Here is a 23,007-nt window from a genome sequence, read left to right as displayed (position 1 = left end):
GTCTCTGTGGCTTGAGCACACTCGCGGACAAAGGCACGAAGTTGGAGAGAAGACATGAGGCACAAGCAGTGGACGATGGGAGTGAGGTGGAACCACGAAAGTAGTGTCAATCATCCACGAGAAAGGCAGAAGGGGCTGGATCGGATAAAGGGGTTGTTGTGTTGAGCTAGGCCATTGGAGGTACTAGATGGGCTACTTTGTTCCAAAAAAACCTAGGCCGTGCCTAATGTTGCAGCCTCCCCCCTCCCCACCCCCCGCCTGCCCAACCCTAGGCCCAAATCTGCCCACTCCTGCTTACAAGCCACAAGCTTCATTGCAATCACTTATAGGAACTTGTTGGAAACCTAAGGGAGCCACAGACACTAGCAGCTACAAGGAGAAAATGGCCAACGGCAGTGTTTACTCAAGGAGTGTAGACATGCGTAGGGCTCAATTAAGAAGGCATAGGACTAGGCGTGCTTGGTGTGGCTCTATTGGCATGGCACAGAAGACGGCCAATGCCATGGTGGGATGAGCAAGCAGCCTAGATGCCGATGAACGTGTGGTGAGCAATTGATTGAATTTCTAGATATGGTTATCCATGTTGCTTGTTTGGTTAGATGGATAGGGTAAACCATTTTTTAGTTTGTTAGATAAATAAGAATACTTAACTGGTTGTTTATATATTATTTAAAAATAACAACCAATTATACACTAATAAATATGCACTAACACTCATTTTGTTATGATAATTACTAATTACAAGTAAAATATGTTAATTAGCACCGCTATTACCCAATTGGCATTCAAAACATGCATATTCACACTTATCAAATATAATATTGCCATCATAATTACTAAGTAACAATATAACATACCAATAATCCTTAATTTTTTTTTATTAATGACAGATTACAAAACATGGATGAACTCGCCATGAAATTTTTTGGTGGCAGGGATACCAACATCTATATCTATTATATCCAACTCGTACACGAACCAAACATCGCTTTTCCATGAGGATATCCATCAAACCAAATGCACCTCCAAGAGATGCCAGCACGCCATTTGACAGCATCTATTGGTGATATGATATACAAAAGGCCTAGATATATATAGTTGCTTCTGGCATGCCACATGGACCATCAATCATAACCACAAGTCCATAGCAAATCCTCAGTAATGGAGCTGGTCACTGTTGCGTTGATTTCACATACAATCAGCGATGACAGAAGACAGTGTATACATAGCAATGGTGAAGATTCTACCGAGGAACACCAGACAGAATCACCTGATTCATTTGAAGTTTCAAAGAGACCATCATGAAGATGAAAAGGTAAACTAATTTCCAAACAAGAATAGCATTTGCGCAGATATATGGTTCAAGGCATGCTTCAGTATCAATAGTTAAATACATGGACAATGCAGAACAAGAAACGATAGTGTTAAAAGGCAGGCTTCAAGAGATTAACTCTGCAGGGGGTGAATCAAACAAGAGTAGGGTTTACCATGGTCCCAGTGGAGCATATTGGAACTTGTTCAGCCTTCTTACAGAAACATCATTTAGGCCCTTGCATGTCATGAAAAATTGGCATCCATGTAGCTCACTCCAAGTGACATTCACCATTTGTGTCAACAAGGCTCAGGATTGAAGGGTTCTAGTGAACCCCAAGTTTTTCCCACCTTTATTTTTGTGCGCAAAGGTACTGAAATAAAAGCAAACAACAATTTTCAGTTTTCGCTTGGTTAGAGCATCTCCAAGGAGGGGGAGGGAGAAAAAAAAGGGCCTTCAACACTAAAGCAATTGGTGAATCTCCCACCTCAACTCACAGCCATGTTCCCGTGAGGGAACAGGAACACGGAACGGAAACTTTGGATGTTATTTTATAATGTGGGAATGTAAATGTTCCCGTTGGAACATGGGAACGTGGAACGTGGCCATGTTCCTGTTCCCAGGCTTCTAAGTTCTGTGCTTGCTATCGGTGCCCCCTTCACCGCAGTTTTTGCGTGGTTCCCCCACCCCCTCCCGCCCAGGTTTCGAGTTTTACGAAACTAGCTATTGGAGAAAGGCAGAAATAGAACTTCCTATTCATTGTGTTCACCTGGCATAACTATTAGTTTAGCAAGTAATTTTAAAGAGCTTTTCAAGATGCTCTCAAGGACTGAACATAAGACAACCACCCAAGTTTAGATTAAAAGTGATACCCAATAGTGAAGCTGCTTCTTCCATACATATCTGTAACAGCCTTCCAGCCTGTGCTACCATGCATGGAACAACTTCCAATACCAACTCGTCATGCACCTACAAAGAAAAAAAAAGTAGTTACATTCATCCATATTTAGAGCCAAACGGAGAAAAAGTCAAAAGGAAAATAAGTATCATGCAAGAGTCTTAAAACACCTGCAAAATAAGGTGACACTGGCCACCGATTTCTGAAAATTTCCTTGAAACTTCATCCGTGGAATCAGTTGCCCTAGTTCTGTTGGTAATTACTGAATGAACTCTAATCATAGCCACCTTGATAATATCAGCAGCAGAACCCTGGTAACACATGCACATTAATCATATAATCAACAAAATCAACCATGTAAAACTATGTGAGACACTGCTATATTACCTGGCAAATAGAATTTACTGCTTGTCTCTGTGCTTTAGCTTTCTCTTTGCTATTGCCAGCCGTTATTTTTGTAAGAAAACGTCGCCGGCCCAATAAAGTCTCCACATATCTGAGAAGTGATAACGAATTAGAAACTTCTTTGATGTATGCCTAGCTGTATCACCTATATTGTGGTACACAACTTATTCAGGACTAAAAGGTTCAAATGCTCTGTTGTAGTGTGCTAGTTGGGGAGAAAGCATTAGGGGCCTATTCTTCTATCTCCACTGGCCGTGCCCAGATAGTGCCGCACAGCCTTCACCAGGCCGATGTGCTCGCGCTCGTAGGTGGCAAGTTTGGCGGGCTGGGGCTCCATGGACAGGCTGAACAAGGTGACCAGACAAGACCACGCCAAAACCGTGCCCAAGGCATCGCAGTCGATGATGAACGGAGCCATGATGCCCAACAACTGCAGCACTGGTCAAGAGGTGAGAGCTGCCTTGAAGGCCTCGAAGGCTGTAGCCGCCACATCAGTCCACCGGAAGGCAACGGGCTTGAGGGCTGTTCGTGGCGCGGTGATGACGCCATAGTTGTTGATGAAGCAGCGGTAGAAGCCTGTGAGGCCAAGCAAGCCATGAAGAGCACGGTGGGTCCACGGTGTCAGCTAGGACTGCATGGCAACAATTTTGGCTGGATCCATGGCCACGCCGTCCTTGGAGATGAAGTGGCCAAGGTACTCCACCCAGCGCTCAGCAAATGAACATTTGGTGTGCTTCAGGAACAAGTTATGCTCGCACAGGGTGCTGAATACCACACGGATGTGCCCCAGATGTTTCGAGAGGGACATGTTGTAGTTCAAAATATCGTCAAAAAACACTAGCATAGGGTGGCGTAGGAAAAGGCGAAGAAGCTCATTCATGGGGGACTGGAATGTCGTCAACGCATTCCTCAAGCCAAACGACATGACCACGAACTCGAAGTGGTCATGGTGAGTCCTGAAGGCCGTCTTATGAATGTCATCAGGTGCATCCGGACTTGGTGGTAGCTGCTGCAGAAGTCGAGCTTAGTGAAGGTCCACCTCGCGAAGCTCATCCAGCTGTTCATCCATGACAGGGACCGGGTACATGTCGCGCATTGTTTTAGTGTTGAGGGTGTGGTAGTCGATGCAAAACCACCAAGAGTCATCATTCTTGAGCACCAAGAGCGCGGGCGACGAGAACGCTGACATGCTCGGGGGAATGATGCCCTGGTGGAGCATGTCGGCGCACTGCCGCTTGAGCTCATCCTTGAACAGCTGCAGGTAGCATTACGGGTGCACCACAATCGGAGTTGTGCCTGTAAGGAGATGGATCTGGTGATCCTAGGTCTATGACGGAAGCAAGCCAGATGGGTTGTCGAAGACGTCGCCGAACTCAGCAAGAAGTAATTGCAGCAAATCCAGGTAGCTCATGGCACGAAGGTGGTCCCAGTGGCATCCTAAGACAAGCTCGTAGTCATGGAGAGGGAGCATGAATAAGTCGATGTAGAACACCTCAGTGCTAATGTAGACAGGAACGCCGGTGTAGACCCCGGATGAGGGCACCTGATCAACATTGGCTTACCCCCACTGTGAGACCTGGTCAAGGCTCCAGGTTGAGGCCGATGCGACAAGCGATGTCTGTGGAGATGGAGTGGATGGATAAGAATCCACCGGTACACCGACGTGACAAAGGCGAGGTGCATAGTGTCGACTGTCTGTGTCCCAATGAGGGCATGGAGGGAGATATCGACGTTGTTGTCAGAGGCCAAGTCCTCAACGGCACCATCGATAGGGGCTTCGCCAACCAACCATCAGGTATAAGCCCTTCATCGAGCAGGACTAGTAATGGTCCATGGTGAATTATTTTTCTGGCAATTCAAGCAAATTTCGTTCGCCCAGGAGCCAGGTGGGGTGGTGATCAGCACCCTAGGTGGCGGGCGTGGGGACAGGGATCGACAAGGGAGCGACGTCGGTCGGTTCCCTTTTGGTCGGTTCTCGACGATTGATCTAGCTAAAGGTATCAGGAATCTGTACCGGATCTCGAAAGATTGCTCACTCGGATGACCAAAAACGGCTGCCTATGTTATAACGAATTCGGGTCGTTACAACAGGACTCCATCAAAACAAAGGAACTGACAACAATCCTGGAAGGTGAAGCTAAGGAAATCTCAAGTTTTTTTAACCATAAGGAAATCTCAAGTGGAAGAGCAGTCTCTCTTAGTCCAACAAAAGGGACCCAACAACCACGGATCCAGTCAGGAAGAAGGATAGTAGAGAGAGTTGGCATCTCTAAGATTTGGACCAACAAAAGACAAAACAAATCAGTCCAGCCGTTTAAAGGGAAGTATAGGATTGGAACAAGAAAAGGTTTCAGTGATTGATATTAATAGAAGAGGAGGAAAGCAGGAAGTTGAAGACTGATGGACACTTCAACAAGAGAGGAAGTGGAATGGAAAGAAGTTAGGCAAAGCAAAAGGATCAAGGAGCAAAATAATTCCATGATGTCAATTGGTGAGAAGACAAATCTAAGAAAGAACATGACAAAAATGAAGGTAACAAAAATATCTCTAAAACTCCTTTGAAGTTTTTGCTTCTAATGACAGTATAATATTGCTTCTAAAATGGGAGTCAACTCCAATGCCAAAGTAAACTTCCAGTGGCAGGAATTTCCTCACGAAAACACACTCAACAAGCTGTTTGGTCAACCGAGAGGGGTACCAAAAAGGACTTCACTAGGACATTGGCCAAACAGATTGGATGAGGGTTTGCCTGTTGATGAGATAACAATTGAAACAGCTTCACCCCAAAAATGAGAAGGGACAAAAGACGAAATCAAAAGTGTGCAGGCTGTCTCTATAAGATGGTGATATTTTCATTCAGCAACACACACCATTCTGAGCATAAATGGCAGGACGAGAGTTGAACAAGAGTACCAACTTGCGAAAAAGCATAAAATAAATTCATTCCCCGAGTCAAGAATGAAAAACTCAATAGTAGAAAATCGTGTATGAACCATTTTAATAAAAGTTCAGTAAATGAAACACAACCTCAAACAATGTGCATGAAATAAATCCATGTATAATGAGAATGATCATCAATAAAAATGACATAATATTTGTGTCCACCCTTTGTACCGAAAGATGCACCGACTCCATACATGAATCAATAAGATCAAAAGGTCCTAGCAGAATGATAAACACTAGAAGGATATGAAAGTTGTATCGTTTTTCCACGTGTGCAACCATTACAATGGAAGCTAGACTCAATAAAGCTATGAGCTAAACAACCCTTATTTCTCAATGAGAATAAATGAGACCCACAAAAATGACCAAGACGATAAAGCACTTGAGCTGTAGGCGCAGTGGAAGAAGTACGACAACAAGGTGTCCAAAATGTATAGGCTGGGAAGCACCTATACCTGGATGGCCAATCCCAATCACTTTCCCGCTTTGACGGCCCTGAATAAAACAAGATGACTCATCAAATCCAACAAAGCACCAAGCAATTAAGGTCGGTAACTAGGACACCCGTGTCGCCCACCCGCTCAGGCGGCTCGGGCGGAAAAACAGCCCTAGCCACCGCCGCCCCCAACCACCGCATGCCTACCCTCGCCGCCGCCGGAGGGTGCGACCGGGAGGCCCGCACGCCCCACTAGGATGGCGGCGGCAAGGCTCTCACCTAGGAGGGTCGCGAGCACCCTATGCGGGGGCGGTGCTCGGCGGCCTGGGACAGCGCCGCAGCCGGGCGCGTGAAGGCTTGCCGGCAGGTGGGCCTTCTCCTCTGTCTGACGACGGCGATGCCACCGACCGAGACTGCCGGTTCGGCACCCGAGCGACCGTATCCGAAGCCCTGGAGGCTGAATCCGGCTCGCCCTAGCCAGAGGCGTGGCAGCCAGTGGCGATGGCGACGGCGGCGGCCAAAGCTCGTGCAGATACTGGGGTCGACGACAAGGTCTCCTCTCTTCTCCTCCGCCCGCCCCTTCACTCACGGCAAGCGGTTGTCCGCTGCCGGCTTGGGCTGCTGTGGCGGTGGCCGGACACAACGGGGCCAGATCTGCTCGCGACCTGGCGGTGGTCGGCAGCGGCTGGCCGTTCATGACGGAGGCGGGATGTCAGCTTGTGGCGCCGGGTTCGGAGCCTAGAACCCAGGATCTGGCACCCCCATGGCAAGGGGGTGGTGCCCGCATTGGTGGGGCATGCGCTTCGTGGCTGCTGGCAGCGACGGAGGCGGATGCTAGAGCCGGCGGCGACGGTTGGCAACGGCCTAGACGTGCAGCGGTGTTGCACACGTGGTGGAGTATGGTCCGGCTCTACCAGTTGCCCGATCAGAGGGGGTGGCCGCCGACGCAGCTGTGCGGCTGCTGCGAGCAGCCGGCGCGTCGATGCCCCTCTGAAGGGGCTTATATGGGGACAGTAGGACAACGGCGAGGGCGGTGCTTGCAGGCAAAGGGGTCCGGCTTCTTGGCCCGACACTCGTGCTAGGAGGGTTCCTTGTGCGGAAGCCTTGGCGACGGCGACGCTAGTTGGCACCACTTTCCCTGTTGAGGGCGTCATGTCTTCTCTAGCATTGACATCCAATGGTGAAAACCCGGTCCGCCATCGACGTGCGATGGTGGCGTCATCGGCGTCACTCCCTTCCTGAAGGCGTTGCATTTGGATCGTCGTCGCTGCTTCGATGTCTCCTTCGGCGGCTTGTGCTTCTCGGCGCCTAGTGGATGCGTCAAGGCGGATATCCCAGCTTGAAGTCGGAGCTTGCTACGTCGGGGACGTGGCTCGACAACGATGACACGCGGCGAAGCCCCCCTTCATCGTAGGCTGGGACTCTGCTGGGTCAGTCGGAGCTGCTCTTGTTTGAGCTTGGCAACGATAACGAGTTGCGGTCTCGTGCTTCGGACTCGTCAGTAGGTGGCTCATGGGTGGCCTACCATCGGAAGTCAGAGTTGCTGGGAGCTTTGCTCCCATTCTCGGCAACGATAACCCATAGCAGTGTGTCGTGTTCGTGAGTAATCGTGCTGCGTGGGGTGCTTAGCCACTCGAGACGTATGTGGGCATGTCGTTTGACTAACCTTCTTGTACATAACTCTTTCGTCTTAATTGAGCAGCGGAGCTCCTGCCATTGTTTCAAAAAAAATCTGACCAACCAAAAGCAGATTCAAACATTGGGTACAGAAAACCGAGTATTGCAAAGTGAACCGTCGTGAGTGATGGCAAGATGTACCATCAGCTGGTTGAACAAAAGCACCATTAGTGACCCGCTAGGAGTGATCAGATGTCACATGAAAGGAGGCTCCTGAACCAAGCACCCCAAGACGAAGCAGCACTAACAATCGAAATAGAATAGACACTAAACCTATAGAAGTGGAATAGTAGAACTAGTACCACGATCTTGACCACCAAGAGGAGCACGTTGTGCACGATAATCTACCAACTTCTCCAGATGAAATACAATTTTCTAAAAGATGGACGGTCCTATAGCACAGTGTACAGTTCTCTATACAGGTACTTTTTAGTGCACTAGTCCTTTGACAACTCTCTAGGTCATCCTCGGAGCATGGAGTCTTTGGAAGCATCAGAATCAATGTGTCTTTAATGGCATGGCACCTAATCTAGGGGTGGTTTGGGCGCTCACTACAGAAGAGCTTCATTTGTGGATGTTGGCTGGGGCTCGAGGGATGTCTTGCTTGTCCACCGTAGCCAGGGGGGAAGCTTGAGCTCAAGTCAGAGGAGCGACCTCACTAATTTTGACTAAAAATGAATGAACAGTAGCCATGTTACTGTTCATTTAATGGAGAATTAGTGGTGGTGGGGGTGGCCAGGGCCCCCTCTGGCCCCAACTAAGCTCCGCCCCTGACCCTAGCTGATGTTGAGTCTCAATAGAGTTTGTGGTTAAGGTTGTTTCTCTCTTTTAGCACTAGCGAGTCTGTAACCTTTTGAACACTACTTGGGTTCATTTCCCCTTCTTTTTTCTTCTATAATATAATGATACGCAGCTTCTCCTGCATGTTCGAGAAAAAAAAACCAACACACTATGAGACACAGGAGAGACTCGAAACGTGTTTCTTGTGCAAGTAAATCGGACAATGCTAGTGCCATAGTGAGAGTAGATGAATTATGAAGCGATTGTGTAGGAGTGGAATCATATTCAGCTTGTATACCCATGAAAAAACTATATGTAAATAGTGCAGGGCATGTTGCAATCAAATTCCACTTGTACACAATGAGGAATCGGATCACCAATCACAAGAACAGCCCCTGTCTTCTCTAGGAACCTGATGCTGGAGACGATGACAACCACCTGCCAATCCACAGCATAGAAAAATGAAGGCGCAGACAAAGGGAACCATGTAAGAAGGATGAGTGGGGAGACGCTAAAAGGCACTGATTCCACGAACATGCAGATGAACAACAAATCAATCCGCAAGGGGCGAAACCGAATGGTAACTGTGGAATATGGGGCGAACAAGCGGCGACGGGCAGAGATGGGGCAAATGAGCAACGACAAGCGACGGGTCCTCCCGCGTGGACTGCACAGACAAGGGCAGTGACGAGTGGACATGATTTGCAATCCAATGTGCGGGTGAACACGGTCCTCGATGGGCCACGCACTACAAGCAGGTGGAAGTTGTGAGATAGCAAGGGTTTCACACGTTAGGCCACAACTAACTGAAAAAGGCCGGTGACCGGCAGAGCCCAGGTAAAAAGAAAATTGAATCATGAGTGGATTAGATGAACCTAACCCAAACCCTAATCCATGGCTTTGTTATCATGTGACTAACCTTGGGGATTTCATAAGACCACTACTCTAGTAGTGGAGATGACAATATATATACAACCTCATGGGCCATATGGGCCTATAGATAGATGGGCCTTACACTTAATATGTGCATATGTCAACCCAATGGATTGAGCACTGATCTTAAGCAGTTGTAATATAAATAACATGGCCTAAACTTAAACATCCAAATACAACCAAATTATCATGCAACATATTCACCTTAAATTGTTATGAGAATCAGCTCACATACTAGTGTTGGAAGACATGATAATACATGCTCAAATATGAAATATCTCAAAAGTTCAAATATGAAATATCTCAAAAGTTACGTCTAGGAGTAACATATTTTTCATAGAGCTCATTCAACGTTAGCATCAAAATCAAAGGGATGATATTATATATAAAGAAAGACTAAACAGAAATTGCTACCAAGTAGACTAACCCTTTTTGGCGACAAGATAACACAACTTCATGTAACCATGAGGAAACACCAGGAAAAAATCTCCTAAAGCTTTGAATCTTCTGAGCAGCTTCTTCAGTGCTGCACTCAAGTTGTTCTGCAAGGGAGTTTGCACCCATTCCGTAAAGGATGCCGTATATGAATCTTTTAGTGTTTTCTCTCTCTTTGGAAGATATCAAGGCCTCTTCTTTATCAGCCCATCTTGAAGCAATCATGGTAAAAACATCACCATCAGGTTTACTTAGAAGTTCAACCAACGTAGGATCTTTAGAAAAGTGAGCCATTAAACGCAACTCAATCTGTGAGTAATCAGCAGTTACGAATAACCAGTTCTCCTACAAAATAAGTAGATCATGACACTATCTAAAGCATTGTTACAGGAAAAATATCGTCAGCTATCCTAATTAAAGGGAAAACTTAATAAATACATGTAAGTGAAATGAGGAAAACCTTTGTCGGTATGAAAAAATCACGGGCATTGATTTTATGATGATAATCCACTGACACGCTTGAGTAATCTTTATTGCTTTTCCCTGTATCGAATTCCACCAAGTGCTCAACACACTACATAGTAACAGGGTAAATCAGTAGGTTATTCCTCAATAACTGAAATCCAAACAAAACATTTACTACCACTAAAGAACCTGCAGATTTGGCTCCTCCATGGACAAACGGCCAGTGGCAGTTGATGTCTGAAGCCAATTACCATGTATGATGTACCTTTGTGATTGAGTGCACAATTGAGCACGTGAGCAAATGGACCACAATGTGCCATTTAACAGTTTTGCTAATGTTCTGTGTTCCTTAATTACTGGGATAATTGGGTGTTGATCCCTGAGGAAACAGAAGAATTCAAAAATATTTTAGCAAAAAATGGACAATTAAAGTTCTACATTACTGGAATAATTGATAGAACCCTAAAGAGAGCATTATGTCCAGTTGATAAGGATTTTATAGTAAACTATAAAGCCACGGCAATTCTATGTCGAGGAAAATTTGGGGCCAAGTGAAATCAAAAGAGTGCCATAGATTTCAATCAAAAGGAAGGCCTGCTTGGCAAGGCAGTAGTCTTGCCTTGCTACAGATCTTCCGAGTGCATATAATAGGGACATCAGCAGCAGCCCATAAACTGAAAATAAGGTAAACAAAGGCGTGACGGTGATACATGTGCTTCCCTTTGGCATAAGCTTTTCCAAATAAAAGATATTATTTGAACATGCAATGAAAATGCACGTATTTAATTAGGGATGAAAAATGAGTTAATCTCGTTAATTGACTCCAAAAAACAGAAAGAGTGCATATTAGCACAATGATATTCTAAAAGCATGTCCAGAAGATGATCAAATGGTAATAAAATGTGGCCCACCAGCACTTTTCTAGCTCTCATATAGACAACATAATAATTTACCTTTACTCACACAGAACTACCACTGGACCATCACTGACTAGACACCAGATATACTGACACATTTAAAAATTTTCCATACATAATGTCCGGATATAAAATGGCACACAAGTACTTCCAAAGAACCAGATTTTTTTTTTTTGAAAACGCAGGAGAGCTGCGTTTCATTGTATTATAGAGATGAAAGGGAGGGGGGGGGGGGGGGGGGGGGGGGGGGGGGGGGGGATCCCAACAGGATCCTCACTCATACGGGGACCAAATATGAGTGAGGCAATAATGACTCGACCTGGATCGACCTAACCTTAACACAAAAAGACCTAGTCTGCAAGCGCGAGACCTAACCCCCCCAGCCATGCACCAGAGGCTGTGCTCATTCTTCAGCTCACTCCAAATCATGTTAAGCGAAGAAGCCCCCTCAAAAACACATGCATTCCTATGCTTCCAAATAATCCAAGCCCCTAAAATAATTAAAGTGTTCACTCCTTTCCTGTGCTCCTTGCTAACTCTGCTCATCATCGTGCGCCACCAGTCAGTAAAGCTCAGTTCATTTTGTCGGGGGACTGAATCTGCTAGGTTCAGTGGAGTGAATAATCTGAACCAAACTTGTCTTGCCACCATGCATGTTGTTAAAAGATGTTGTATTGTCTCATCTTCTTGATCACATAGCGGGCATTTATCCGGATGAGAGAGGCCCCTCTTAGCAAGCCTATCTGCCGTCCAACATCTATTTCGGATTGCCAACCTTAAAAACATTTTGCATTTGGCAGGGGCCCAAGTCTTCCATAGTCGATGCCAAGGCTCAAAGGTCACAGCACCAAAGAACCAGAAATGACATTTTTTATGTTCAGAATTAACAACAACAACAACAACAACAACAACAAAGCCTTTAAGTCCCAAACAAGTTGGGGTAGGCTAGAGTTGAAACCCAACAGAAGCAATCAAGGTTCAGGCACGTGAATAGCTGTCTTCCAAGCACTCCTATCTAAGGCTAAGTCTTTGGGTATATTCCATCCTTTCAAGTCTCCTTTTATTGCCTCTACCCAAGTCAACTTCGGTCTTCCTCTGCCTCTCTTCACGTTACTATCCTGACTTAGGATTCCCCTACGCACCGGTGCATCTGGAGGTCTCCGTTGCACATGTCCAAACCATCTCAACCGGTGTTGGACAAGCTTTTCTTCAACTGGCGCTACCCCTAATCTCTCACGTATATCATCGTTCCGAACTCGATCCCTTCTTGTATGACCGCAAATCCAACACAGCATACGCATTTCCGCGACACTTAGCTGTTGAATATGTCGTCTTTTCGTAGGCCAACATTCTACACCATACAACATAGCAGGTCTAATCGCCGTCCTATAAAACTTGCCTTTTAGCTTCTGTGGTACCCTTTTGTCACATAGGACACCAGACGCTTGCCGCCACTTCATCCACCCTGCTTTGATTCTATGGCTAACATCTTCATCAATATCCCCGTCCCTCTGTAGCATTGATCCTAAATATCGAAAGGTATCCTTCCTAGGCACTACTTACCTTCCAAACTAACATCTTCCTCCTCCCGAGTAGTAGTGCCGAAGTCACATCTCATATACTCAGTTTTAGTTCTACTAAGTCTAAAACCTTTGGACTCCAAAGTCTCCCGCCATAACTCCAGTTTCTGATTCACTCCTGTCCGGCTTTCATCAACTAGCACTACATCGTCCGCGAAAAGCATACACCAAGGGATGTCCCCTTGTATGTCCCTTGTGACCTCATCCATCACTAAAGCAAACAAATAAGGGCTCAAAGCTGACCCTTGATGTAGTCCTATCCTAATCGGAAAGTCATCCGTGTCTCCATCACTTGTTCGAACTCTAGTCACAACATTGTTGTACATGTCCTTAATGAGCCCGACGTACTTCGTTGGGACTTTATGTTTGTCCAACGCCCACCCCATAACATTCCTTGGTATTTTATCATAAGCCTTCTCTAAGTCAATAAAAACCATGTGTAGATCCTTCTTCTTCTCCCTATACCGCTCCATAACTTGTCTTATTAAGAAAATGGCTTCCATGGTTGATCTTCCGGGCATGAAACCAAATTGGTTCATAGAGACCCACGTTATTGCTCTCAAGCGATGCTCGATAACTCTCTCCCATAGCTTCATAGTATGGCTCATCAACTTAATTCCTCGGTAATTTGTACAACTTTGAATATCCCCTTTATTCTTATAGATCGGTACCAATATACTTCTCCACTCATCAGGCATCTTGTTCGATCGAAAAATATGGTTGAACAGCTTGGTTAACCATACTACAGCTATGTCCCCGAGGCATCTCCACACCTTGATTGGGATACCATCCGGTCCCATCGCCTTACCTCCTTTCATCCTTTTCAACGTCTCTCTGACCTCAGATTCTTGGATTCTCCGCACAAAGCGCCTATTGGTGTCATCAAAAGAGTCATCCAACTGAAAGGTTGTGTCTATATTCTCACCATTGAACAATTTGTCAAAATACTCTTGCCATCGATGTCGGATCTCATCCTCCTTTACCAAGAGATGCTCCATTTCATCCTTAATGCACTTAACTTGGTTGAAGTCCTGTGTCTTTCTCACGAACCCTAGCCATCCTATAAATGTCATTCTCTCATTCCTTCGTACTCAAATGTTGGTAAAGATCCTCGTACGCTCTACCCTTTGCCACACTTACAGCTCGCTTTGCAATCTTCTGTCACCTTATACTTCTCTATGTTGTCCACACTCCTGTCATGGTACAAGCGTCTATAGCATTCTTTCTTCTCCTTAATAGCCCTTTGGACTTCCTCGTTCCACCACCAAGTATCTTTAGCCTCACGTCCCCTTCCTTTGGTTACTCCACACACCTCTGAGGCTACCTTCCGAATGTTGGTTGTCATCTTGTCCCACATATTGTTTATGTCGTCTTCTTCCTTCCAAGAGCCCCCTTTGATAACCCTTTCCCTAAATACCTCTGACATCTCCCCTTTCAGTTTCCACCACTTTGTTCTTTCAATCTTAGCTTGTTTATCCCTACGGGCATGCATCTGAAAACGAAAATCTGCCACCAAAAGCTTATGTTAAGAAACAACACACTCCCCTGGTATCACCTTGCAATCCAAGCATGCTCGTTTGTCCTTTCTTCTTGCGAGGACAAAGTCAATCTGACTACAGTGTTGTCCGCTACTGAAGGTCACTAGATGAGATTCTCTCTTTCTAAAGAAAGTGTTGGCTATCATCAGGTCAAAAGCTACCGCGAAGTCTAGAGCTTCCTCCCCCTCCTGATTCCTACTACCATACCCAAAACCTCCATGAACTGCCTCGAAACCTGCGCTTATAGTACCTACATGCCCATTAAGATCTCCTCCTATAAAAAGCTTCTCACTACTAGGTATAGCTCTAACCAGGCCATCTAAGTCTTCCCAGAACTGTCTCTTAGCACTCTCGTCGAGGCCTACTTGGGGGGCATACGCACTAATTACGTTCAAGACCATATCACCAACGACAAGCTTGACTAAGATAATCCTATCTCCTTGCCTTCTCACTCCCACCACACCATTCTTGAGGCTCTTATCAATCAAAACTCGGGTTTCATCTCCATTTAAGTGGCTAAGTTTTTACATTGGCTCGCCACGCCTAACACAACCCTCCTCCTTTACCAGGGCTTGGGACCTGCTATGCTGGGACACCAAAGGCATATGCTGTTCAGAATTAACAACAGGGAAAAAAAGAAAAATACCTTAGATGGTCCAAAGACTGCTTGTCAGTGCTAGGATGCAGCTTCCCTTTCTCACAGCCTTTTGGAACTGGCAATTTTAGGTGTGTATATAGAATGTCTGCGATATCAGCAGTAGCATTTAGAGAGAAATTCTTGCCTGCTAATCTGTAAGCTTCTTTCTCTAGTTCCTTCAGCTTTTTTGTTATAATATGCCTCGCATGGAGACAAGCATCCATGTCAGCGCCAATTCCCCAAAGTTCCATATCAGCAAGAACATTAACCTGTCAAATTAAATGCATAAGAGATATTCAAGCATAATACAAGCAGCAATATTGTATTCCGATCACAAGAGAGTGTCATTTTGGATATCAACACAGGTACTAATAGGATGATTGGACTGCTATACTACTATGAAGTGTATGAAACTATAGCAAAGTTGTAATGTTTTGAACTACTTTCCGAAAGGAATCTAGTTGCGCCATTTTCAGATATTCAATCCAAAGCATCAAAGTTTAAACAAGTTAACCGCATGCAACCCAAAATGACACTTTTGTTATAATTGGAGAGAGTATTACGTAAGAATAGGAATTGTACCAACGGGGCCTCAATTGTTTCAACCAAATCAGAAAGATTTTGAGTAAGTAATTTCTTCAGAACAGTATACAAAGCTCGTGTCTGTGCAGCACGTCTACAGCATCCGTTGTGTGCTGCTTTGTGCATCTGATTTCTCCATCTTCCATCGCGATTTGCAGCAGCAGCAGCTTCACTATGAAGTCGTCTCTTGACAAACTGTTTATCACAAAGGATGAAAATAAAAAAGTACTACATTATCAGAAATAGCTCAGCATCAAAATTAACAGCTGTGTATTGCTATTGCAAAGTTCAGAAGAAATCAGACATAAAAAATGAGCATGAAGGGACAGTGCATCAGCAATGAAAAGCTAAAGGTATTGCAGAACACGACATATATGATATACCTTCTCAAGATTTGGTACCGTTCTGCTTTCCTCATCAGGCCATAGAACCCACGCCAGCAGACATATATCCAATCCATTGTAGACAGAGATTGGTGATAACAACATATATGAGTTGTCAAGCACTTCAACTTTGTCCAGCATTTTATGGTCAAGATGAAACCTTTCAAGCCGTTGGCAAGAGATATAAGGTGATTTAAGTGCCTGAATCTGGATCTTTAAATTCCATGTCATTTTCTGGACACTCTTTTGTTGCATAATGTCCGTTATTTTTTCCCATCTTCTCTGAAAATTACCCCACATTTCCCTGAAGTCATTGTTACCAGTAGTGACTAGATCTTTTGGGAAGTTGCAGTAGTATATGGGGGAATTTTGCCAACAGACAGCCAACCCAAAAACTTCAAAAAGGTTCGAAGATGGTTTCAGCGATCTCTTGATAAAATGGACATCGAAGAAAAATTTGCTAGCAGCAGACCATTGATCAAGAAAACAGTCAAAACCCCCTGGAAAGTTATATGCATGGACAGGGCCTTTGTCAGCCACATCTCTACTACTATCAGCAATTTCTGTTGACAAAGATGCTGCTGCTCCCTGTCTAGTGATTTTCACATTTTTAGATAGTTCTGCATTCTCTTTCATTTGAATGGAAGGAGCAGGGTTTGCGTCCTTTCTTAGACTGTATGTAGAAGCCCTTGGGGTAGCATAATCAGAGCAGTTATTCTTATTTTTATCATCTCTAGCATGGGTACCAAAAGCTAGCTTGTTGGACTTAGCTTGGTCTATGGTATCTCGAGCTGGATAGTCCTCCATAGCTGCGAGTGGAGGTGCAGTGAACTGAGGAACTTCCACACCAAGTGACTTGAAAGCTGAGAATGCTGCTACTCTGGCAGCTTCTGCCTCCTCCAGGACAATTTTGCGAGCTCCATTTTTTATTTTCTTGGCTATACCAAATTGCATTCGTCGTAAACCAGAGTCTAGTCAATTCAACAGATTGACATTAGAGTAGGCTTAAAACAAACAACAAAGTATCTGCAAGCTTATTACTGAACATATCCAGAAGTAACTGAGAAACTAATTTGTGCATCTGTAACACTACTACTACTACTATTGCTACCACCACTGCTATTGTCAACAATTAGATCCTTAGAAAACAAGTACACGAAGAAGGGTAGCAAGGAAAAGATCAAACCATGAATGCCTTGAAAGAGTACCTTGCCCAGACCAACCAGAAGATTCAAAAAGAGCTTTTGCAATTTCAGGAATAGATGCTTCAGCAATGGCAACAGGAGTACGCAGACCAGACTTGTACAAAGCCCTTGCACGTGAGCCCTATTTCATATTTTACATTACCATACTGAAATAAGATGCAACGACACTTAGATAATTCATACATGCATGGTAATTGAAGCACACCTTGACAAATGGAATTGATGTCAGTTCTGCAATCTCTGCCCTAACTCCAAAAGAGACACGATTTTGGAATTTCGAAACAAGGCCTTCTAAATCATTCCAACCAAGTCTTTGACAAAATGCAGAAACCATTGAAGCAAACCTGCCAGCATTTTCCTGCAGCGCCTGAATCATACCTCTGGCGACCTTAAATGTCTCACAAACATCAGCAATAGGAATCTCCTGAAAGAAGCATTACATGAAAGAAGCATTACATGAGAACGGTACAATCTTTTCAAGGAAACAAGATGGAAACACCACAACATGGAATAAAAGATAAACAAACAAAATACAGGAGAAGAAATTGACAATACCACATCGAACAATTCCTAATGGCTATATTACAAAACAAACTTACATTAAGGTGCTGTTTGTTTCAAAGTTGTAAATGGTAACGTAAATGGGACGACGTCACGGCGCAAATAGTTCCGCGTAATTGATACCGTTGATTTGTTTGTTTCGATGAGTGCGCAAGGGAGCATGGAACTGGATCCGTTACCGCTCCATGCTGAGCGGGATCTGCGTTCTATGGGCCTGGAACGGTTGCCGCTTTTATCCATTATGGACCACGCAAAACCAAACGCGAAGAAGCGCAATTAGATTGCAGCGTGAACTGGTTACGGGCCAAGAACCGCAAACCATGTTAGTCGCTGAATTCTCACTCTTGGTAGTAGGAGAATTCTTACTCTCATCGAGAGAGGATGACACTAGGAGTTGGGGCAATTTTCTTGTCTATTTCTCACACAAGCTCACACAAATGCCATACCAACCTGAGGGGTTGGGGTTACATATTTATAGGCTGCTAGCCAGCCAAGCATATGCCAAGATGCTAGTCTAAGATGCTAATATGCTATCCTAGCTAAGATGTTGTCCTCTAGTCTAAGATGCTGTCCTCTAGTTTAAGATGCTGTCCTAAAAACAGAAAAACAGCCACAAGGACCATGACCATGTGAGCATCACAGCCCCACAAAGACCAGCCACACATGAGACTTATCCATCATTCTCCCCCTAAGTCTTGTGGGAGAGTTGAACCATCCCGGTCCTAGAGCAGAGCTCAAGGAACTTGATCCTCCCAAGGGGCTTGGTGAGCAGGTCCGCAAGCTGGTCCTTGGTGTTGATGTAGCTCGCCTTGATGCTCCCTTCCTCCAAACAGCCTCGGATGAAGTGGTACCTCACCCGGATGTGCTTGCTGCGTTCGTGGAACACGGGGTTCTTTGCCAGGGCCAGAGCGGACTTGCTGTCCACCCTGAGCTCCACCGCTCTAGTGTCTCTGCCGAGGAGATTACCAAGCAGTCAAGCGAGCCAGAGCGCCTGAGTCGAAGCGGTGGAGGCCGCTATGTACTCGGCCTCGCAGCTGGACAGGGCCACCACTTGCTGCTTGACCGACTGCCAGCTAACGAGGCACTTGCCGAGGAAGAAGAGGATCACGCTCGTGCTCTTGCTGGTGTCGATGTCGCCGGCGTGGTCGCTGTCGCTGTACCCGACGAAGTGTGCCGCCCCAAGGCACCTCGGGTAGTAGAGGCCATGGTCGAGAGTCCCCGCAACGTAGCGGATGATCCTCTTCACAGCCTGTTGGTGCTCCGTCGTCGGTCGCTGCATGAACCGACTAACGTAGCCGACGGAGAATGCCAAGTCCGGCCGTGTGTGGGCGAGGTAGCGAAGGCTCCCCACAAGACGTCGGTACTGCGTAGCGTCCACCTCCTCCGTCGTGCTGTCGCGGCTCAGCTTCAGCCTCTCCTCCATCGGAGTGAGAGCTGGGTTGCAGTCGGTGAGCCCAGCTAGCTCAACGACGCGCTTGGCGTAGGCGGTCTGTCGAAGCGTGATCCCAGAGTCATCCTGGTGCACCTCGATTCCCAGGTAGAAGGAGAGAAGCCCCAGGTCACTCATCTGGAAGGTGGCCTTCATCTTTTCCTTGAATGCCGCCACCTTCGCATCCTTGGTGCCGGTGATCACCAAGTCGTCGATGTAGACACCCACCAGCAGGGCCTTTTCTCCATTGCCCCGTCGGTAGATGGCCGCCTCGTGTGGGCTTTGCTCGAAGCCCATCCCCTTTAGCGTGGAATCCAACTTGGCATTCCACGCCCTCAGTGCCTGCCGCAAGCCATAGAGGGCCTTGCGCAGGCGGAGCACCTTGCCCTCCTTGCCGGGGATCGCAAATCCCGGCGGCTGGTGCACGTAGACCTCCTCCTTCAAGTCGCCGTTAAGGAACGCCGACTTGACGTCCATGTGATGAACACGCTAGCCCTCCTGGGCAGCTAGCGCAAGGAGGAGTCGCACGGACTCCATCCGTGCCACTGGAGCAAAGGCGTTGTCGAAGTCGACCCCCTCCTGCTGCACGAAACCTCGTGCCACCAAGCGAGCCTTGTGCTTGACGATGGCACCGGCTTCATCACTCTTCAGCTTGTACACCCACTTAAGGGTGATCGCGCGATGACCACGAGGAAGGTCAACAAGCTCCCAGGTGCGGTTCTTCTCAACCGCATCCATCTCCAACTGCATCGCGGCGCGCCATGCCGCGTGTCTCTCGGCCTCTGCGAACGACCGAGGCTCGCCGTCGTCACACGCAAGGTGCAACTGCGCCTCCAAGTCCTCCAGGTCGTGAGGCACCAGTCCCGGCACCAACTGGTCGCCGAGAAGGTTCTCCATCGTACGGTACCGCAACGGCTCGCCGTCGTGGTACGCGTCGATGCGCTCCTCGTCGTGAGAGAGCGGAGTAGCGAGCTCAACCGGGCTGTGCTCGACACGAGCTGGTGTTGGAGTAGACGTGCCCGGAGAGGTGCCTGTCGGTGCTGGAGTGCGTGGCGTTGCCGGCTGTGGTAAAGCCGGCGAAGAACTCATCGCAGCCGAGGTCCTGGCTGGAGAGCGTGGAGCTGTCGGAGTAGTAGGCGCCGGGGTCGGTGGAGGCTCGGGGACTGGGGTAGACGCGCTCGCCGAAGAAGAGCTGCCTACTCCCCCAGCTCCCTCGAAGTGGACGTACTCGACAGTGAAGTTGTCGTACGTCGGAGCCGAGCCATCGTCCACCGCCTTGTCCCACGCCCATCCTCGCCCTTCGTCGAACACAACGTCGCGCGCCGTGCGCACACGCTGTGTCTTCGGGTCGAGGATGCGGTAGGCCTTCGAGCCCTCCGCGTAGCCTATGAACACTCCCGGAGTGCTCCTGTCGTCGAGCTTGCTGATGTGGCCAAGCTCCTTGGCGAACGCGAGGCAGCCGAAGACCCACAAGTGGGAGACCGCCGGCTTGCACCCATGCCAAGCCTCGTACGACGTCCTGCCGTCGAGCGCCTTGGTAGGCGAGCGGTTGAGGATGTAGACGGCCGTCACCACCGCCTCTCCCTAGAAGACAGCCGGCATCCCCCTCTGCTTGAGGAGGGCCCGAGCCATCCCCACAACCGTCTGGTTCCGCCGCTCAACGACGCCGTTCTGCTGCGGGCTGTACGGCGCGTAGTAGTGGCGCTGAATGCCCTCGTCAGCGCAGTACGACGCGAATTCAGCCGCCGTGAATTCGCCGCCGTTGTCGGTGCGCAGCACGCGCAGCTTGCGGCCGCACTCCGCCTCCGCAGCAGCCTGCGCGCGTCTGATGGCGTCCGCAGCCTCTCCCTTGCTGCCGAGGACCATCACCCACATGTAGCGGGAGAGGTCGCCGACGAGCAGCAGGAAGAAGCGTCGTCCTCCCGGTGTGGCCGGTGTCACCGGGCCACACAAGTCCCCGTGCACGAGCTCGAGCCTCTCCTTGGCTCGAAAGCTCGCCCGCTGGGGAAAAGGGAGTCGCCTCTGCTTCGTCAACACGCAGACGTCGCAGAGCTGCTCCACATGGTCGAGGCACGGCAGGCCTCGCACCATCTCCGTGGCACTGAGCCGCTTCAGGGCCTCAAAGTGAAGGTGCCCGAAACGCTCGTGCCACTGCCACGCCTCGTCGTCCCGACGAGCAGCGAGACAGGGGTTGTGCCACCTGCACGTTAAGGACGTAGAGTCGATTTGCGCTTCTGGACCTTGGCAAGAAGGCGACGACGACGATCCCAAATCCTCATGACTCCGTCCTCAACCACCACGCGCGAACCGTTCTCATCCAGCTGTCCCAAGCTGATGATGGAGTTTCTCAACGCGGGGATGTAGTAGACTCCGGTGAGCAGCCTGTGCTCACCAGACACGGCGGTGAAGATGATGGAGCCGACGCCCTTGATCTCCACGCCGGAGGCATCCCCAAACTTGACGGAGCCTCGGACGCTAGAGTCAAGCTCGGTGAAGAACTTCCGTCGACCGGTCATGTGATGGGTGGCGCCGGTGTCGAGGCACCACCCGTCAGTCTTGTTGCCGGAGCTGTCGCCGAGGAGGGCGTGTGCTTTTGGCTCGTCAAGGTGGAGGAGAGCCGCTGCAGCCGGTGCCGCTGGAGGTAGCTCGATGCTGGCATGTGCCATGAATAGAGCCGGCTCCTCCTCCGCCTGTGCGACGTGGGCCTGGCCGCGTCGTGGCTGTCGACAGTCCTTGGCCCAATGGCCAAGCTGGCCGCAGTTGCGGCAGGCGTCGTCTCGTGCCGGCTTGTGCCTGCCGGCGGCGCCGCCCTGGGCGCCTCCGCGGGCATCACCCTCGGCACGTCCTCGCGCCCCGGCCTGGGCGTCTCTGCGCGCCTTGCGTGGCTTGCCACGCTTGCGGCCGCCTGTCGCGGAAGAAGGCTCCCCCTTCCTCCGGTCACCTTGGCTGGCAAGGCACTGCTCCCGAGTGAGGAGGAGCTTCCCGCCAGTGGTGATGGGCCCCGAGAGGGACTGTGGCTCATCGCTGTCGACGACCTTGAGGCGACCTATCGCCTCCTCGATCGACATCGTGGAGAGATCCAGCAGAGACTCGATCAAGCGAGCCATCTGCTTGTACTTCTCGGGGACACAGCGGAAGAGCTTTTCGACAGCTCTCTCCTCGCCGTAAGTGTCGTCGCCGAACTGCACCATCTTCTGCAACAGTGTTGAGACGGAGAGCAAAGTCATCAACGTCCTCACCTGGCTTGAAGGCCAGGTTCTCCCACTCCTTGCGAAGTGCCTGCAGTGTGGACTTGCGGGCGCGGTCGCTGCCGATGCGTGCCGCAGCGATGGCGTCCCAAGCCTCCTTGGCAGTCCGCTTGCTGGTAAGCGAGAACTGCATCTCGGGTGGGACCGCAGCGATGAGAGCATCCAGCGCCCGTCGATCTAGGTCGTAGTCGACGTCGCCATACCGGACTGCCTCCCACATGTGCCGCATCTGGAGCTTTATCCTCATCACCGCAGCCCACTCGACGTAGATGGTCTTGGTGAGGGTAGGCCACCCACCGCCGGGACCGACATCCCTGACAGCAGCCTGGAGCCCGTGGTAACCACGGTACCGATCCAGGGAGAGAGAGCCACGCTGCCTGTGAAGGCCGCGCTCTCCATCGACCCGTCGGTACCGATCCGGGGAGAGAGCCACGCTGCCTGTGAAGGCCGCGCTCTCCATCGACCTGTCCGCCACCGTTGCCGTGCGCGCCTCCTCTAGGAGCGCCACCGGCGCGTCCGCGCCTGTCTGGGCTGCCGCCGCGCTCGTGGGCGTGCACGGCTGCCCCAGGAGCGCCACCGCCGTGCGCGCCTCCTCCAGGAGCGCCGCCAGCGCGTCCGCGCCTGTCTAGGCTGCCACCACGCT

The 23,007-nt window shown here is 48.8% G+C and overlaps 1 protein-coding gene across 1 annotated transcript in view; it reads right to left on the bottom strand.

The window, feature by feature from the left end:
• Nucleotides 1-756: 756 nt before the first annotated feature.
• The window catches only part of LOC136522592 (helicase and polymerase-containing protein TEBICHI), a 46,197-nt gene continuing 23,946 nt past the window's right edge, over nucleotides 757-23,007 (bottom strand). The window contains 13 exon segments of the mRNA XM_066516398.1: nucleotides 757-1,270; nucleotides 1,488-1,685; nucleotides 2,185-2,281; nucleotides 2,381-2,521; nucleotides 2,598-2,706; nucleotides 9,812-10,164; nucleotides 10,280-10,393; nucleotides 10,474-10,663; nucleotides 14,966-15,225; nucleotides 15,539-15,733; nucleotides 15,922-16,892; nucleotides 17,130-17,247; nucleotides 17,332-17,550. Coding sequence (XP_066372495.1) covers nucleotides 1,612-1,685; nucleotides 2,185-2,281; nucleotides 2,381-2,521; nucleotides 2,598-2,706; nucleotides 9,812-10,164; nucleotides 10,280-10,393; nucleotides 10,474-10,663; nucleotides 14,966-15,225; nucleotides 15,539-15,733; nucleotides 15,922-16,892; nucleotides 17,130-17,247; nucleotides 17,332-17,550 — 2,841 coding nt within the window. The 3' untranslated portion in view covers nucleotides 757-1,270; nucleotides 1,488-1,611.

The sequence above is a fragment of the Miscanthus floridulus genome, chromosome 18 (assembly GCF_019320115.1).
Source record: "Miscanthus floridulus cultivar M001 chromosome 18, ASM1932011v1, whole genome shotgun sequence".
In the NCBI taxonomy this organism is placed as follows: Eukaryota; Viridiplantae; Streptophyta; class Magnoliopsida; order Poales; family Poaceae; genus Miscanthus; species Miscanthus floridulus.
Note: the sequence above shows the minus strand (reverse complement) of the source record. Positions and strands in the feature narration are given on the sequence as shown.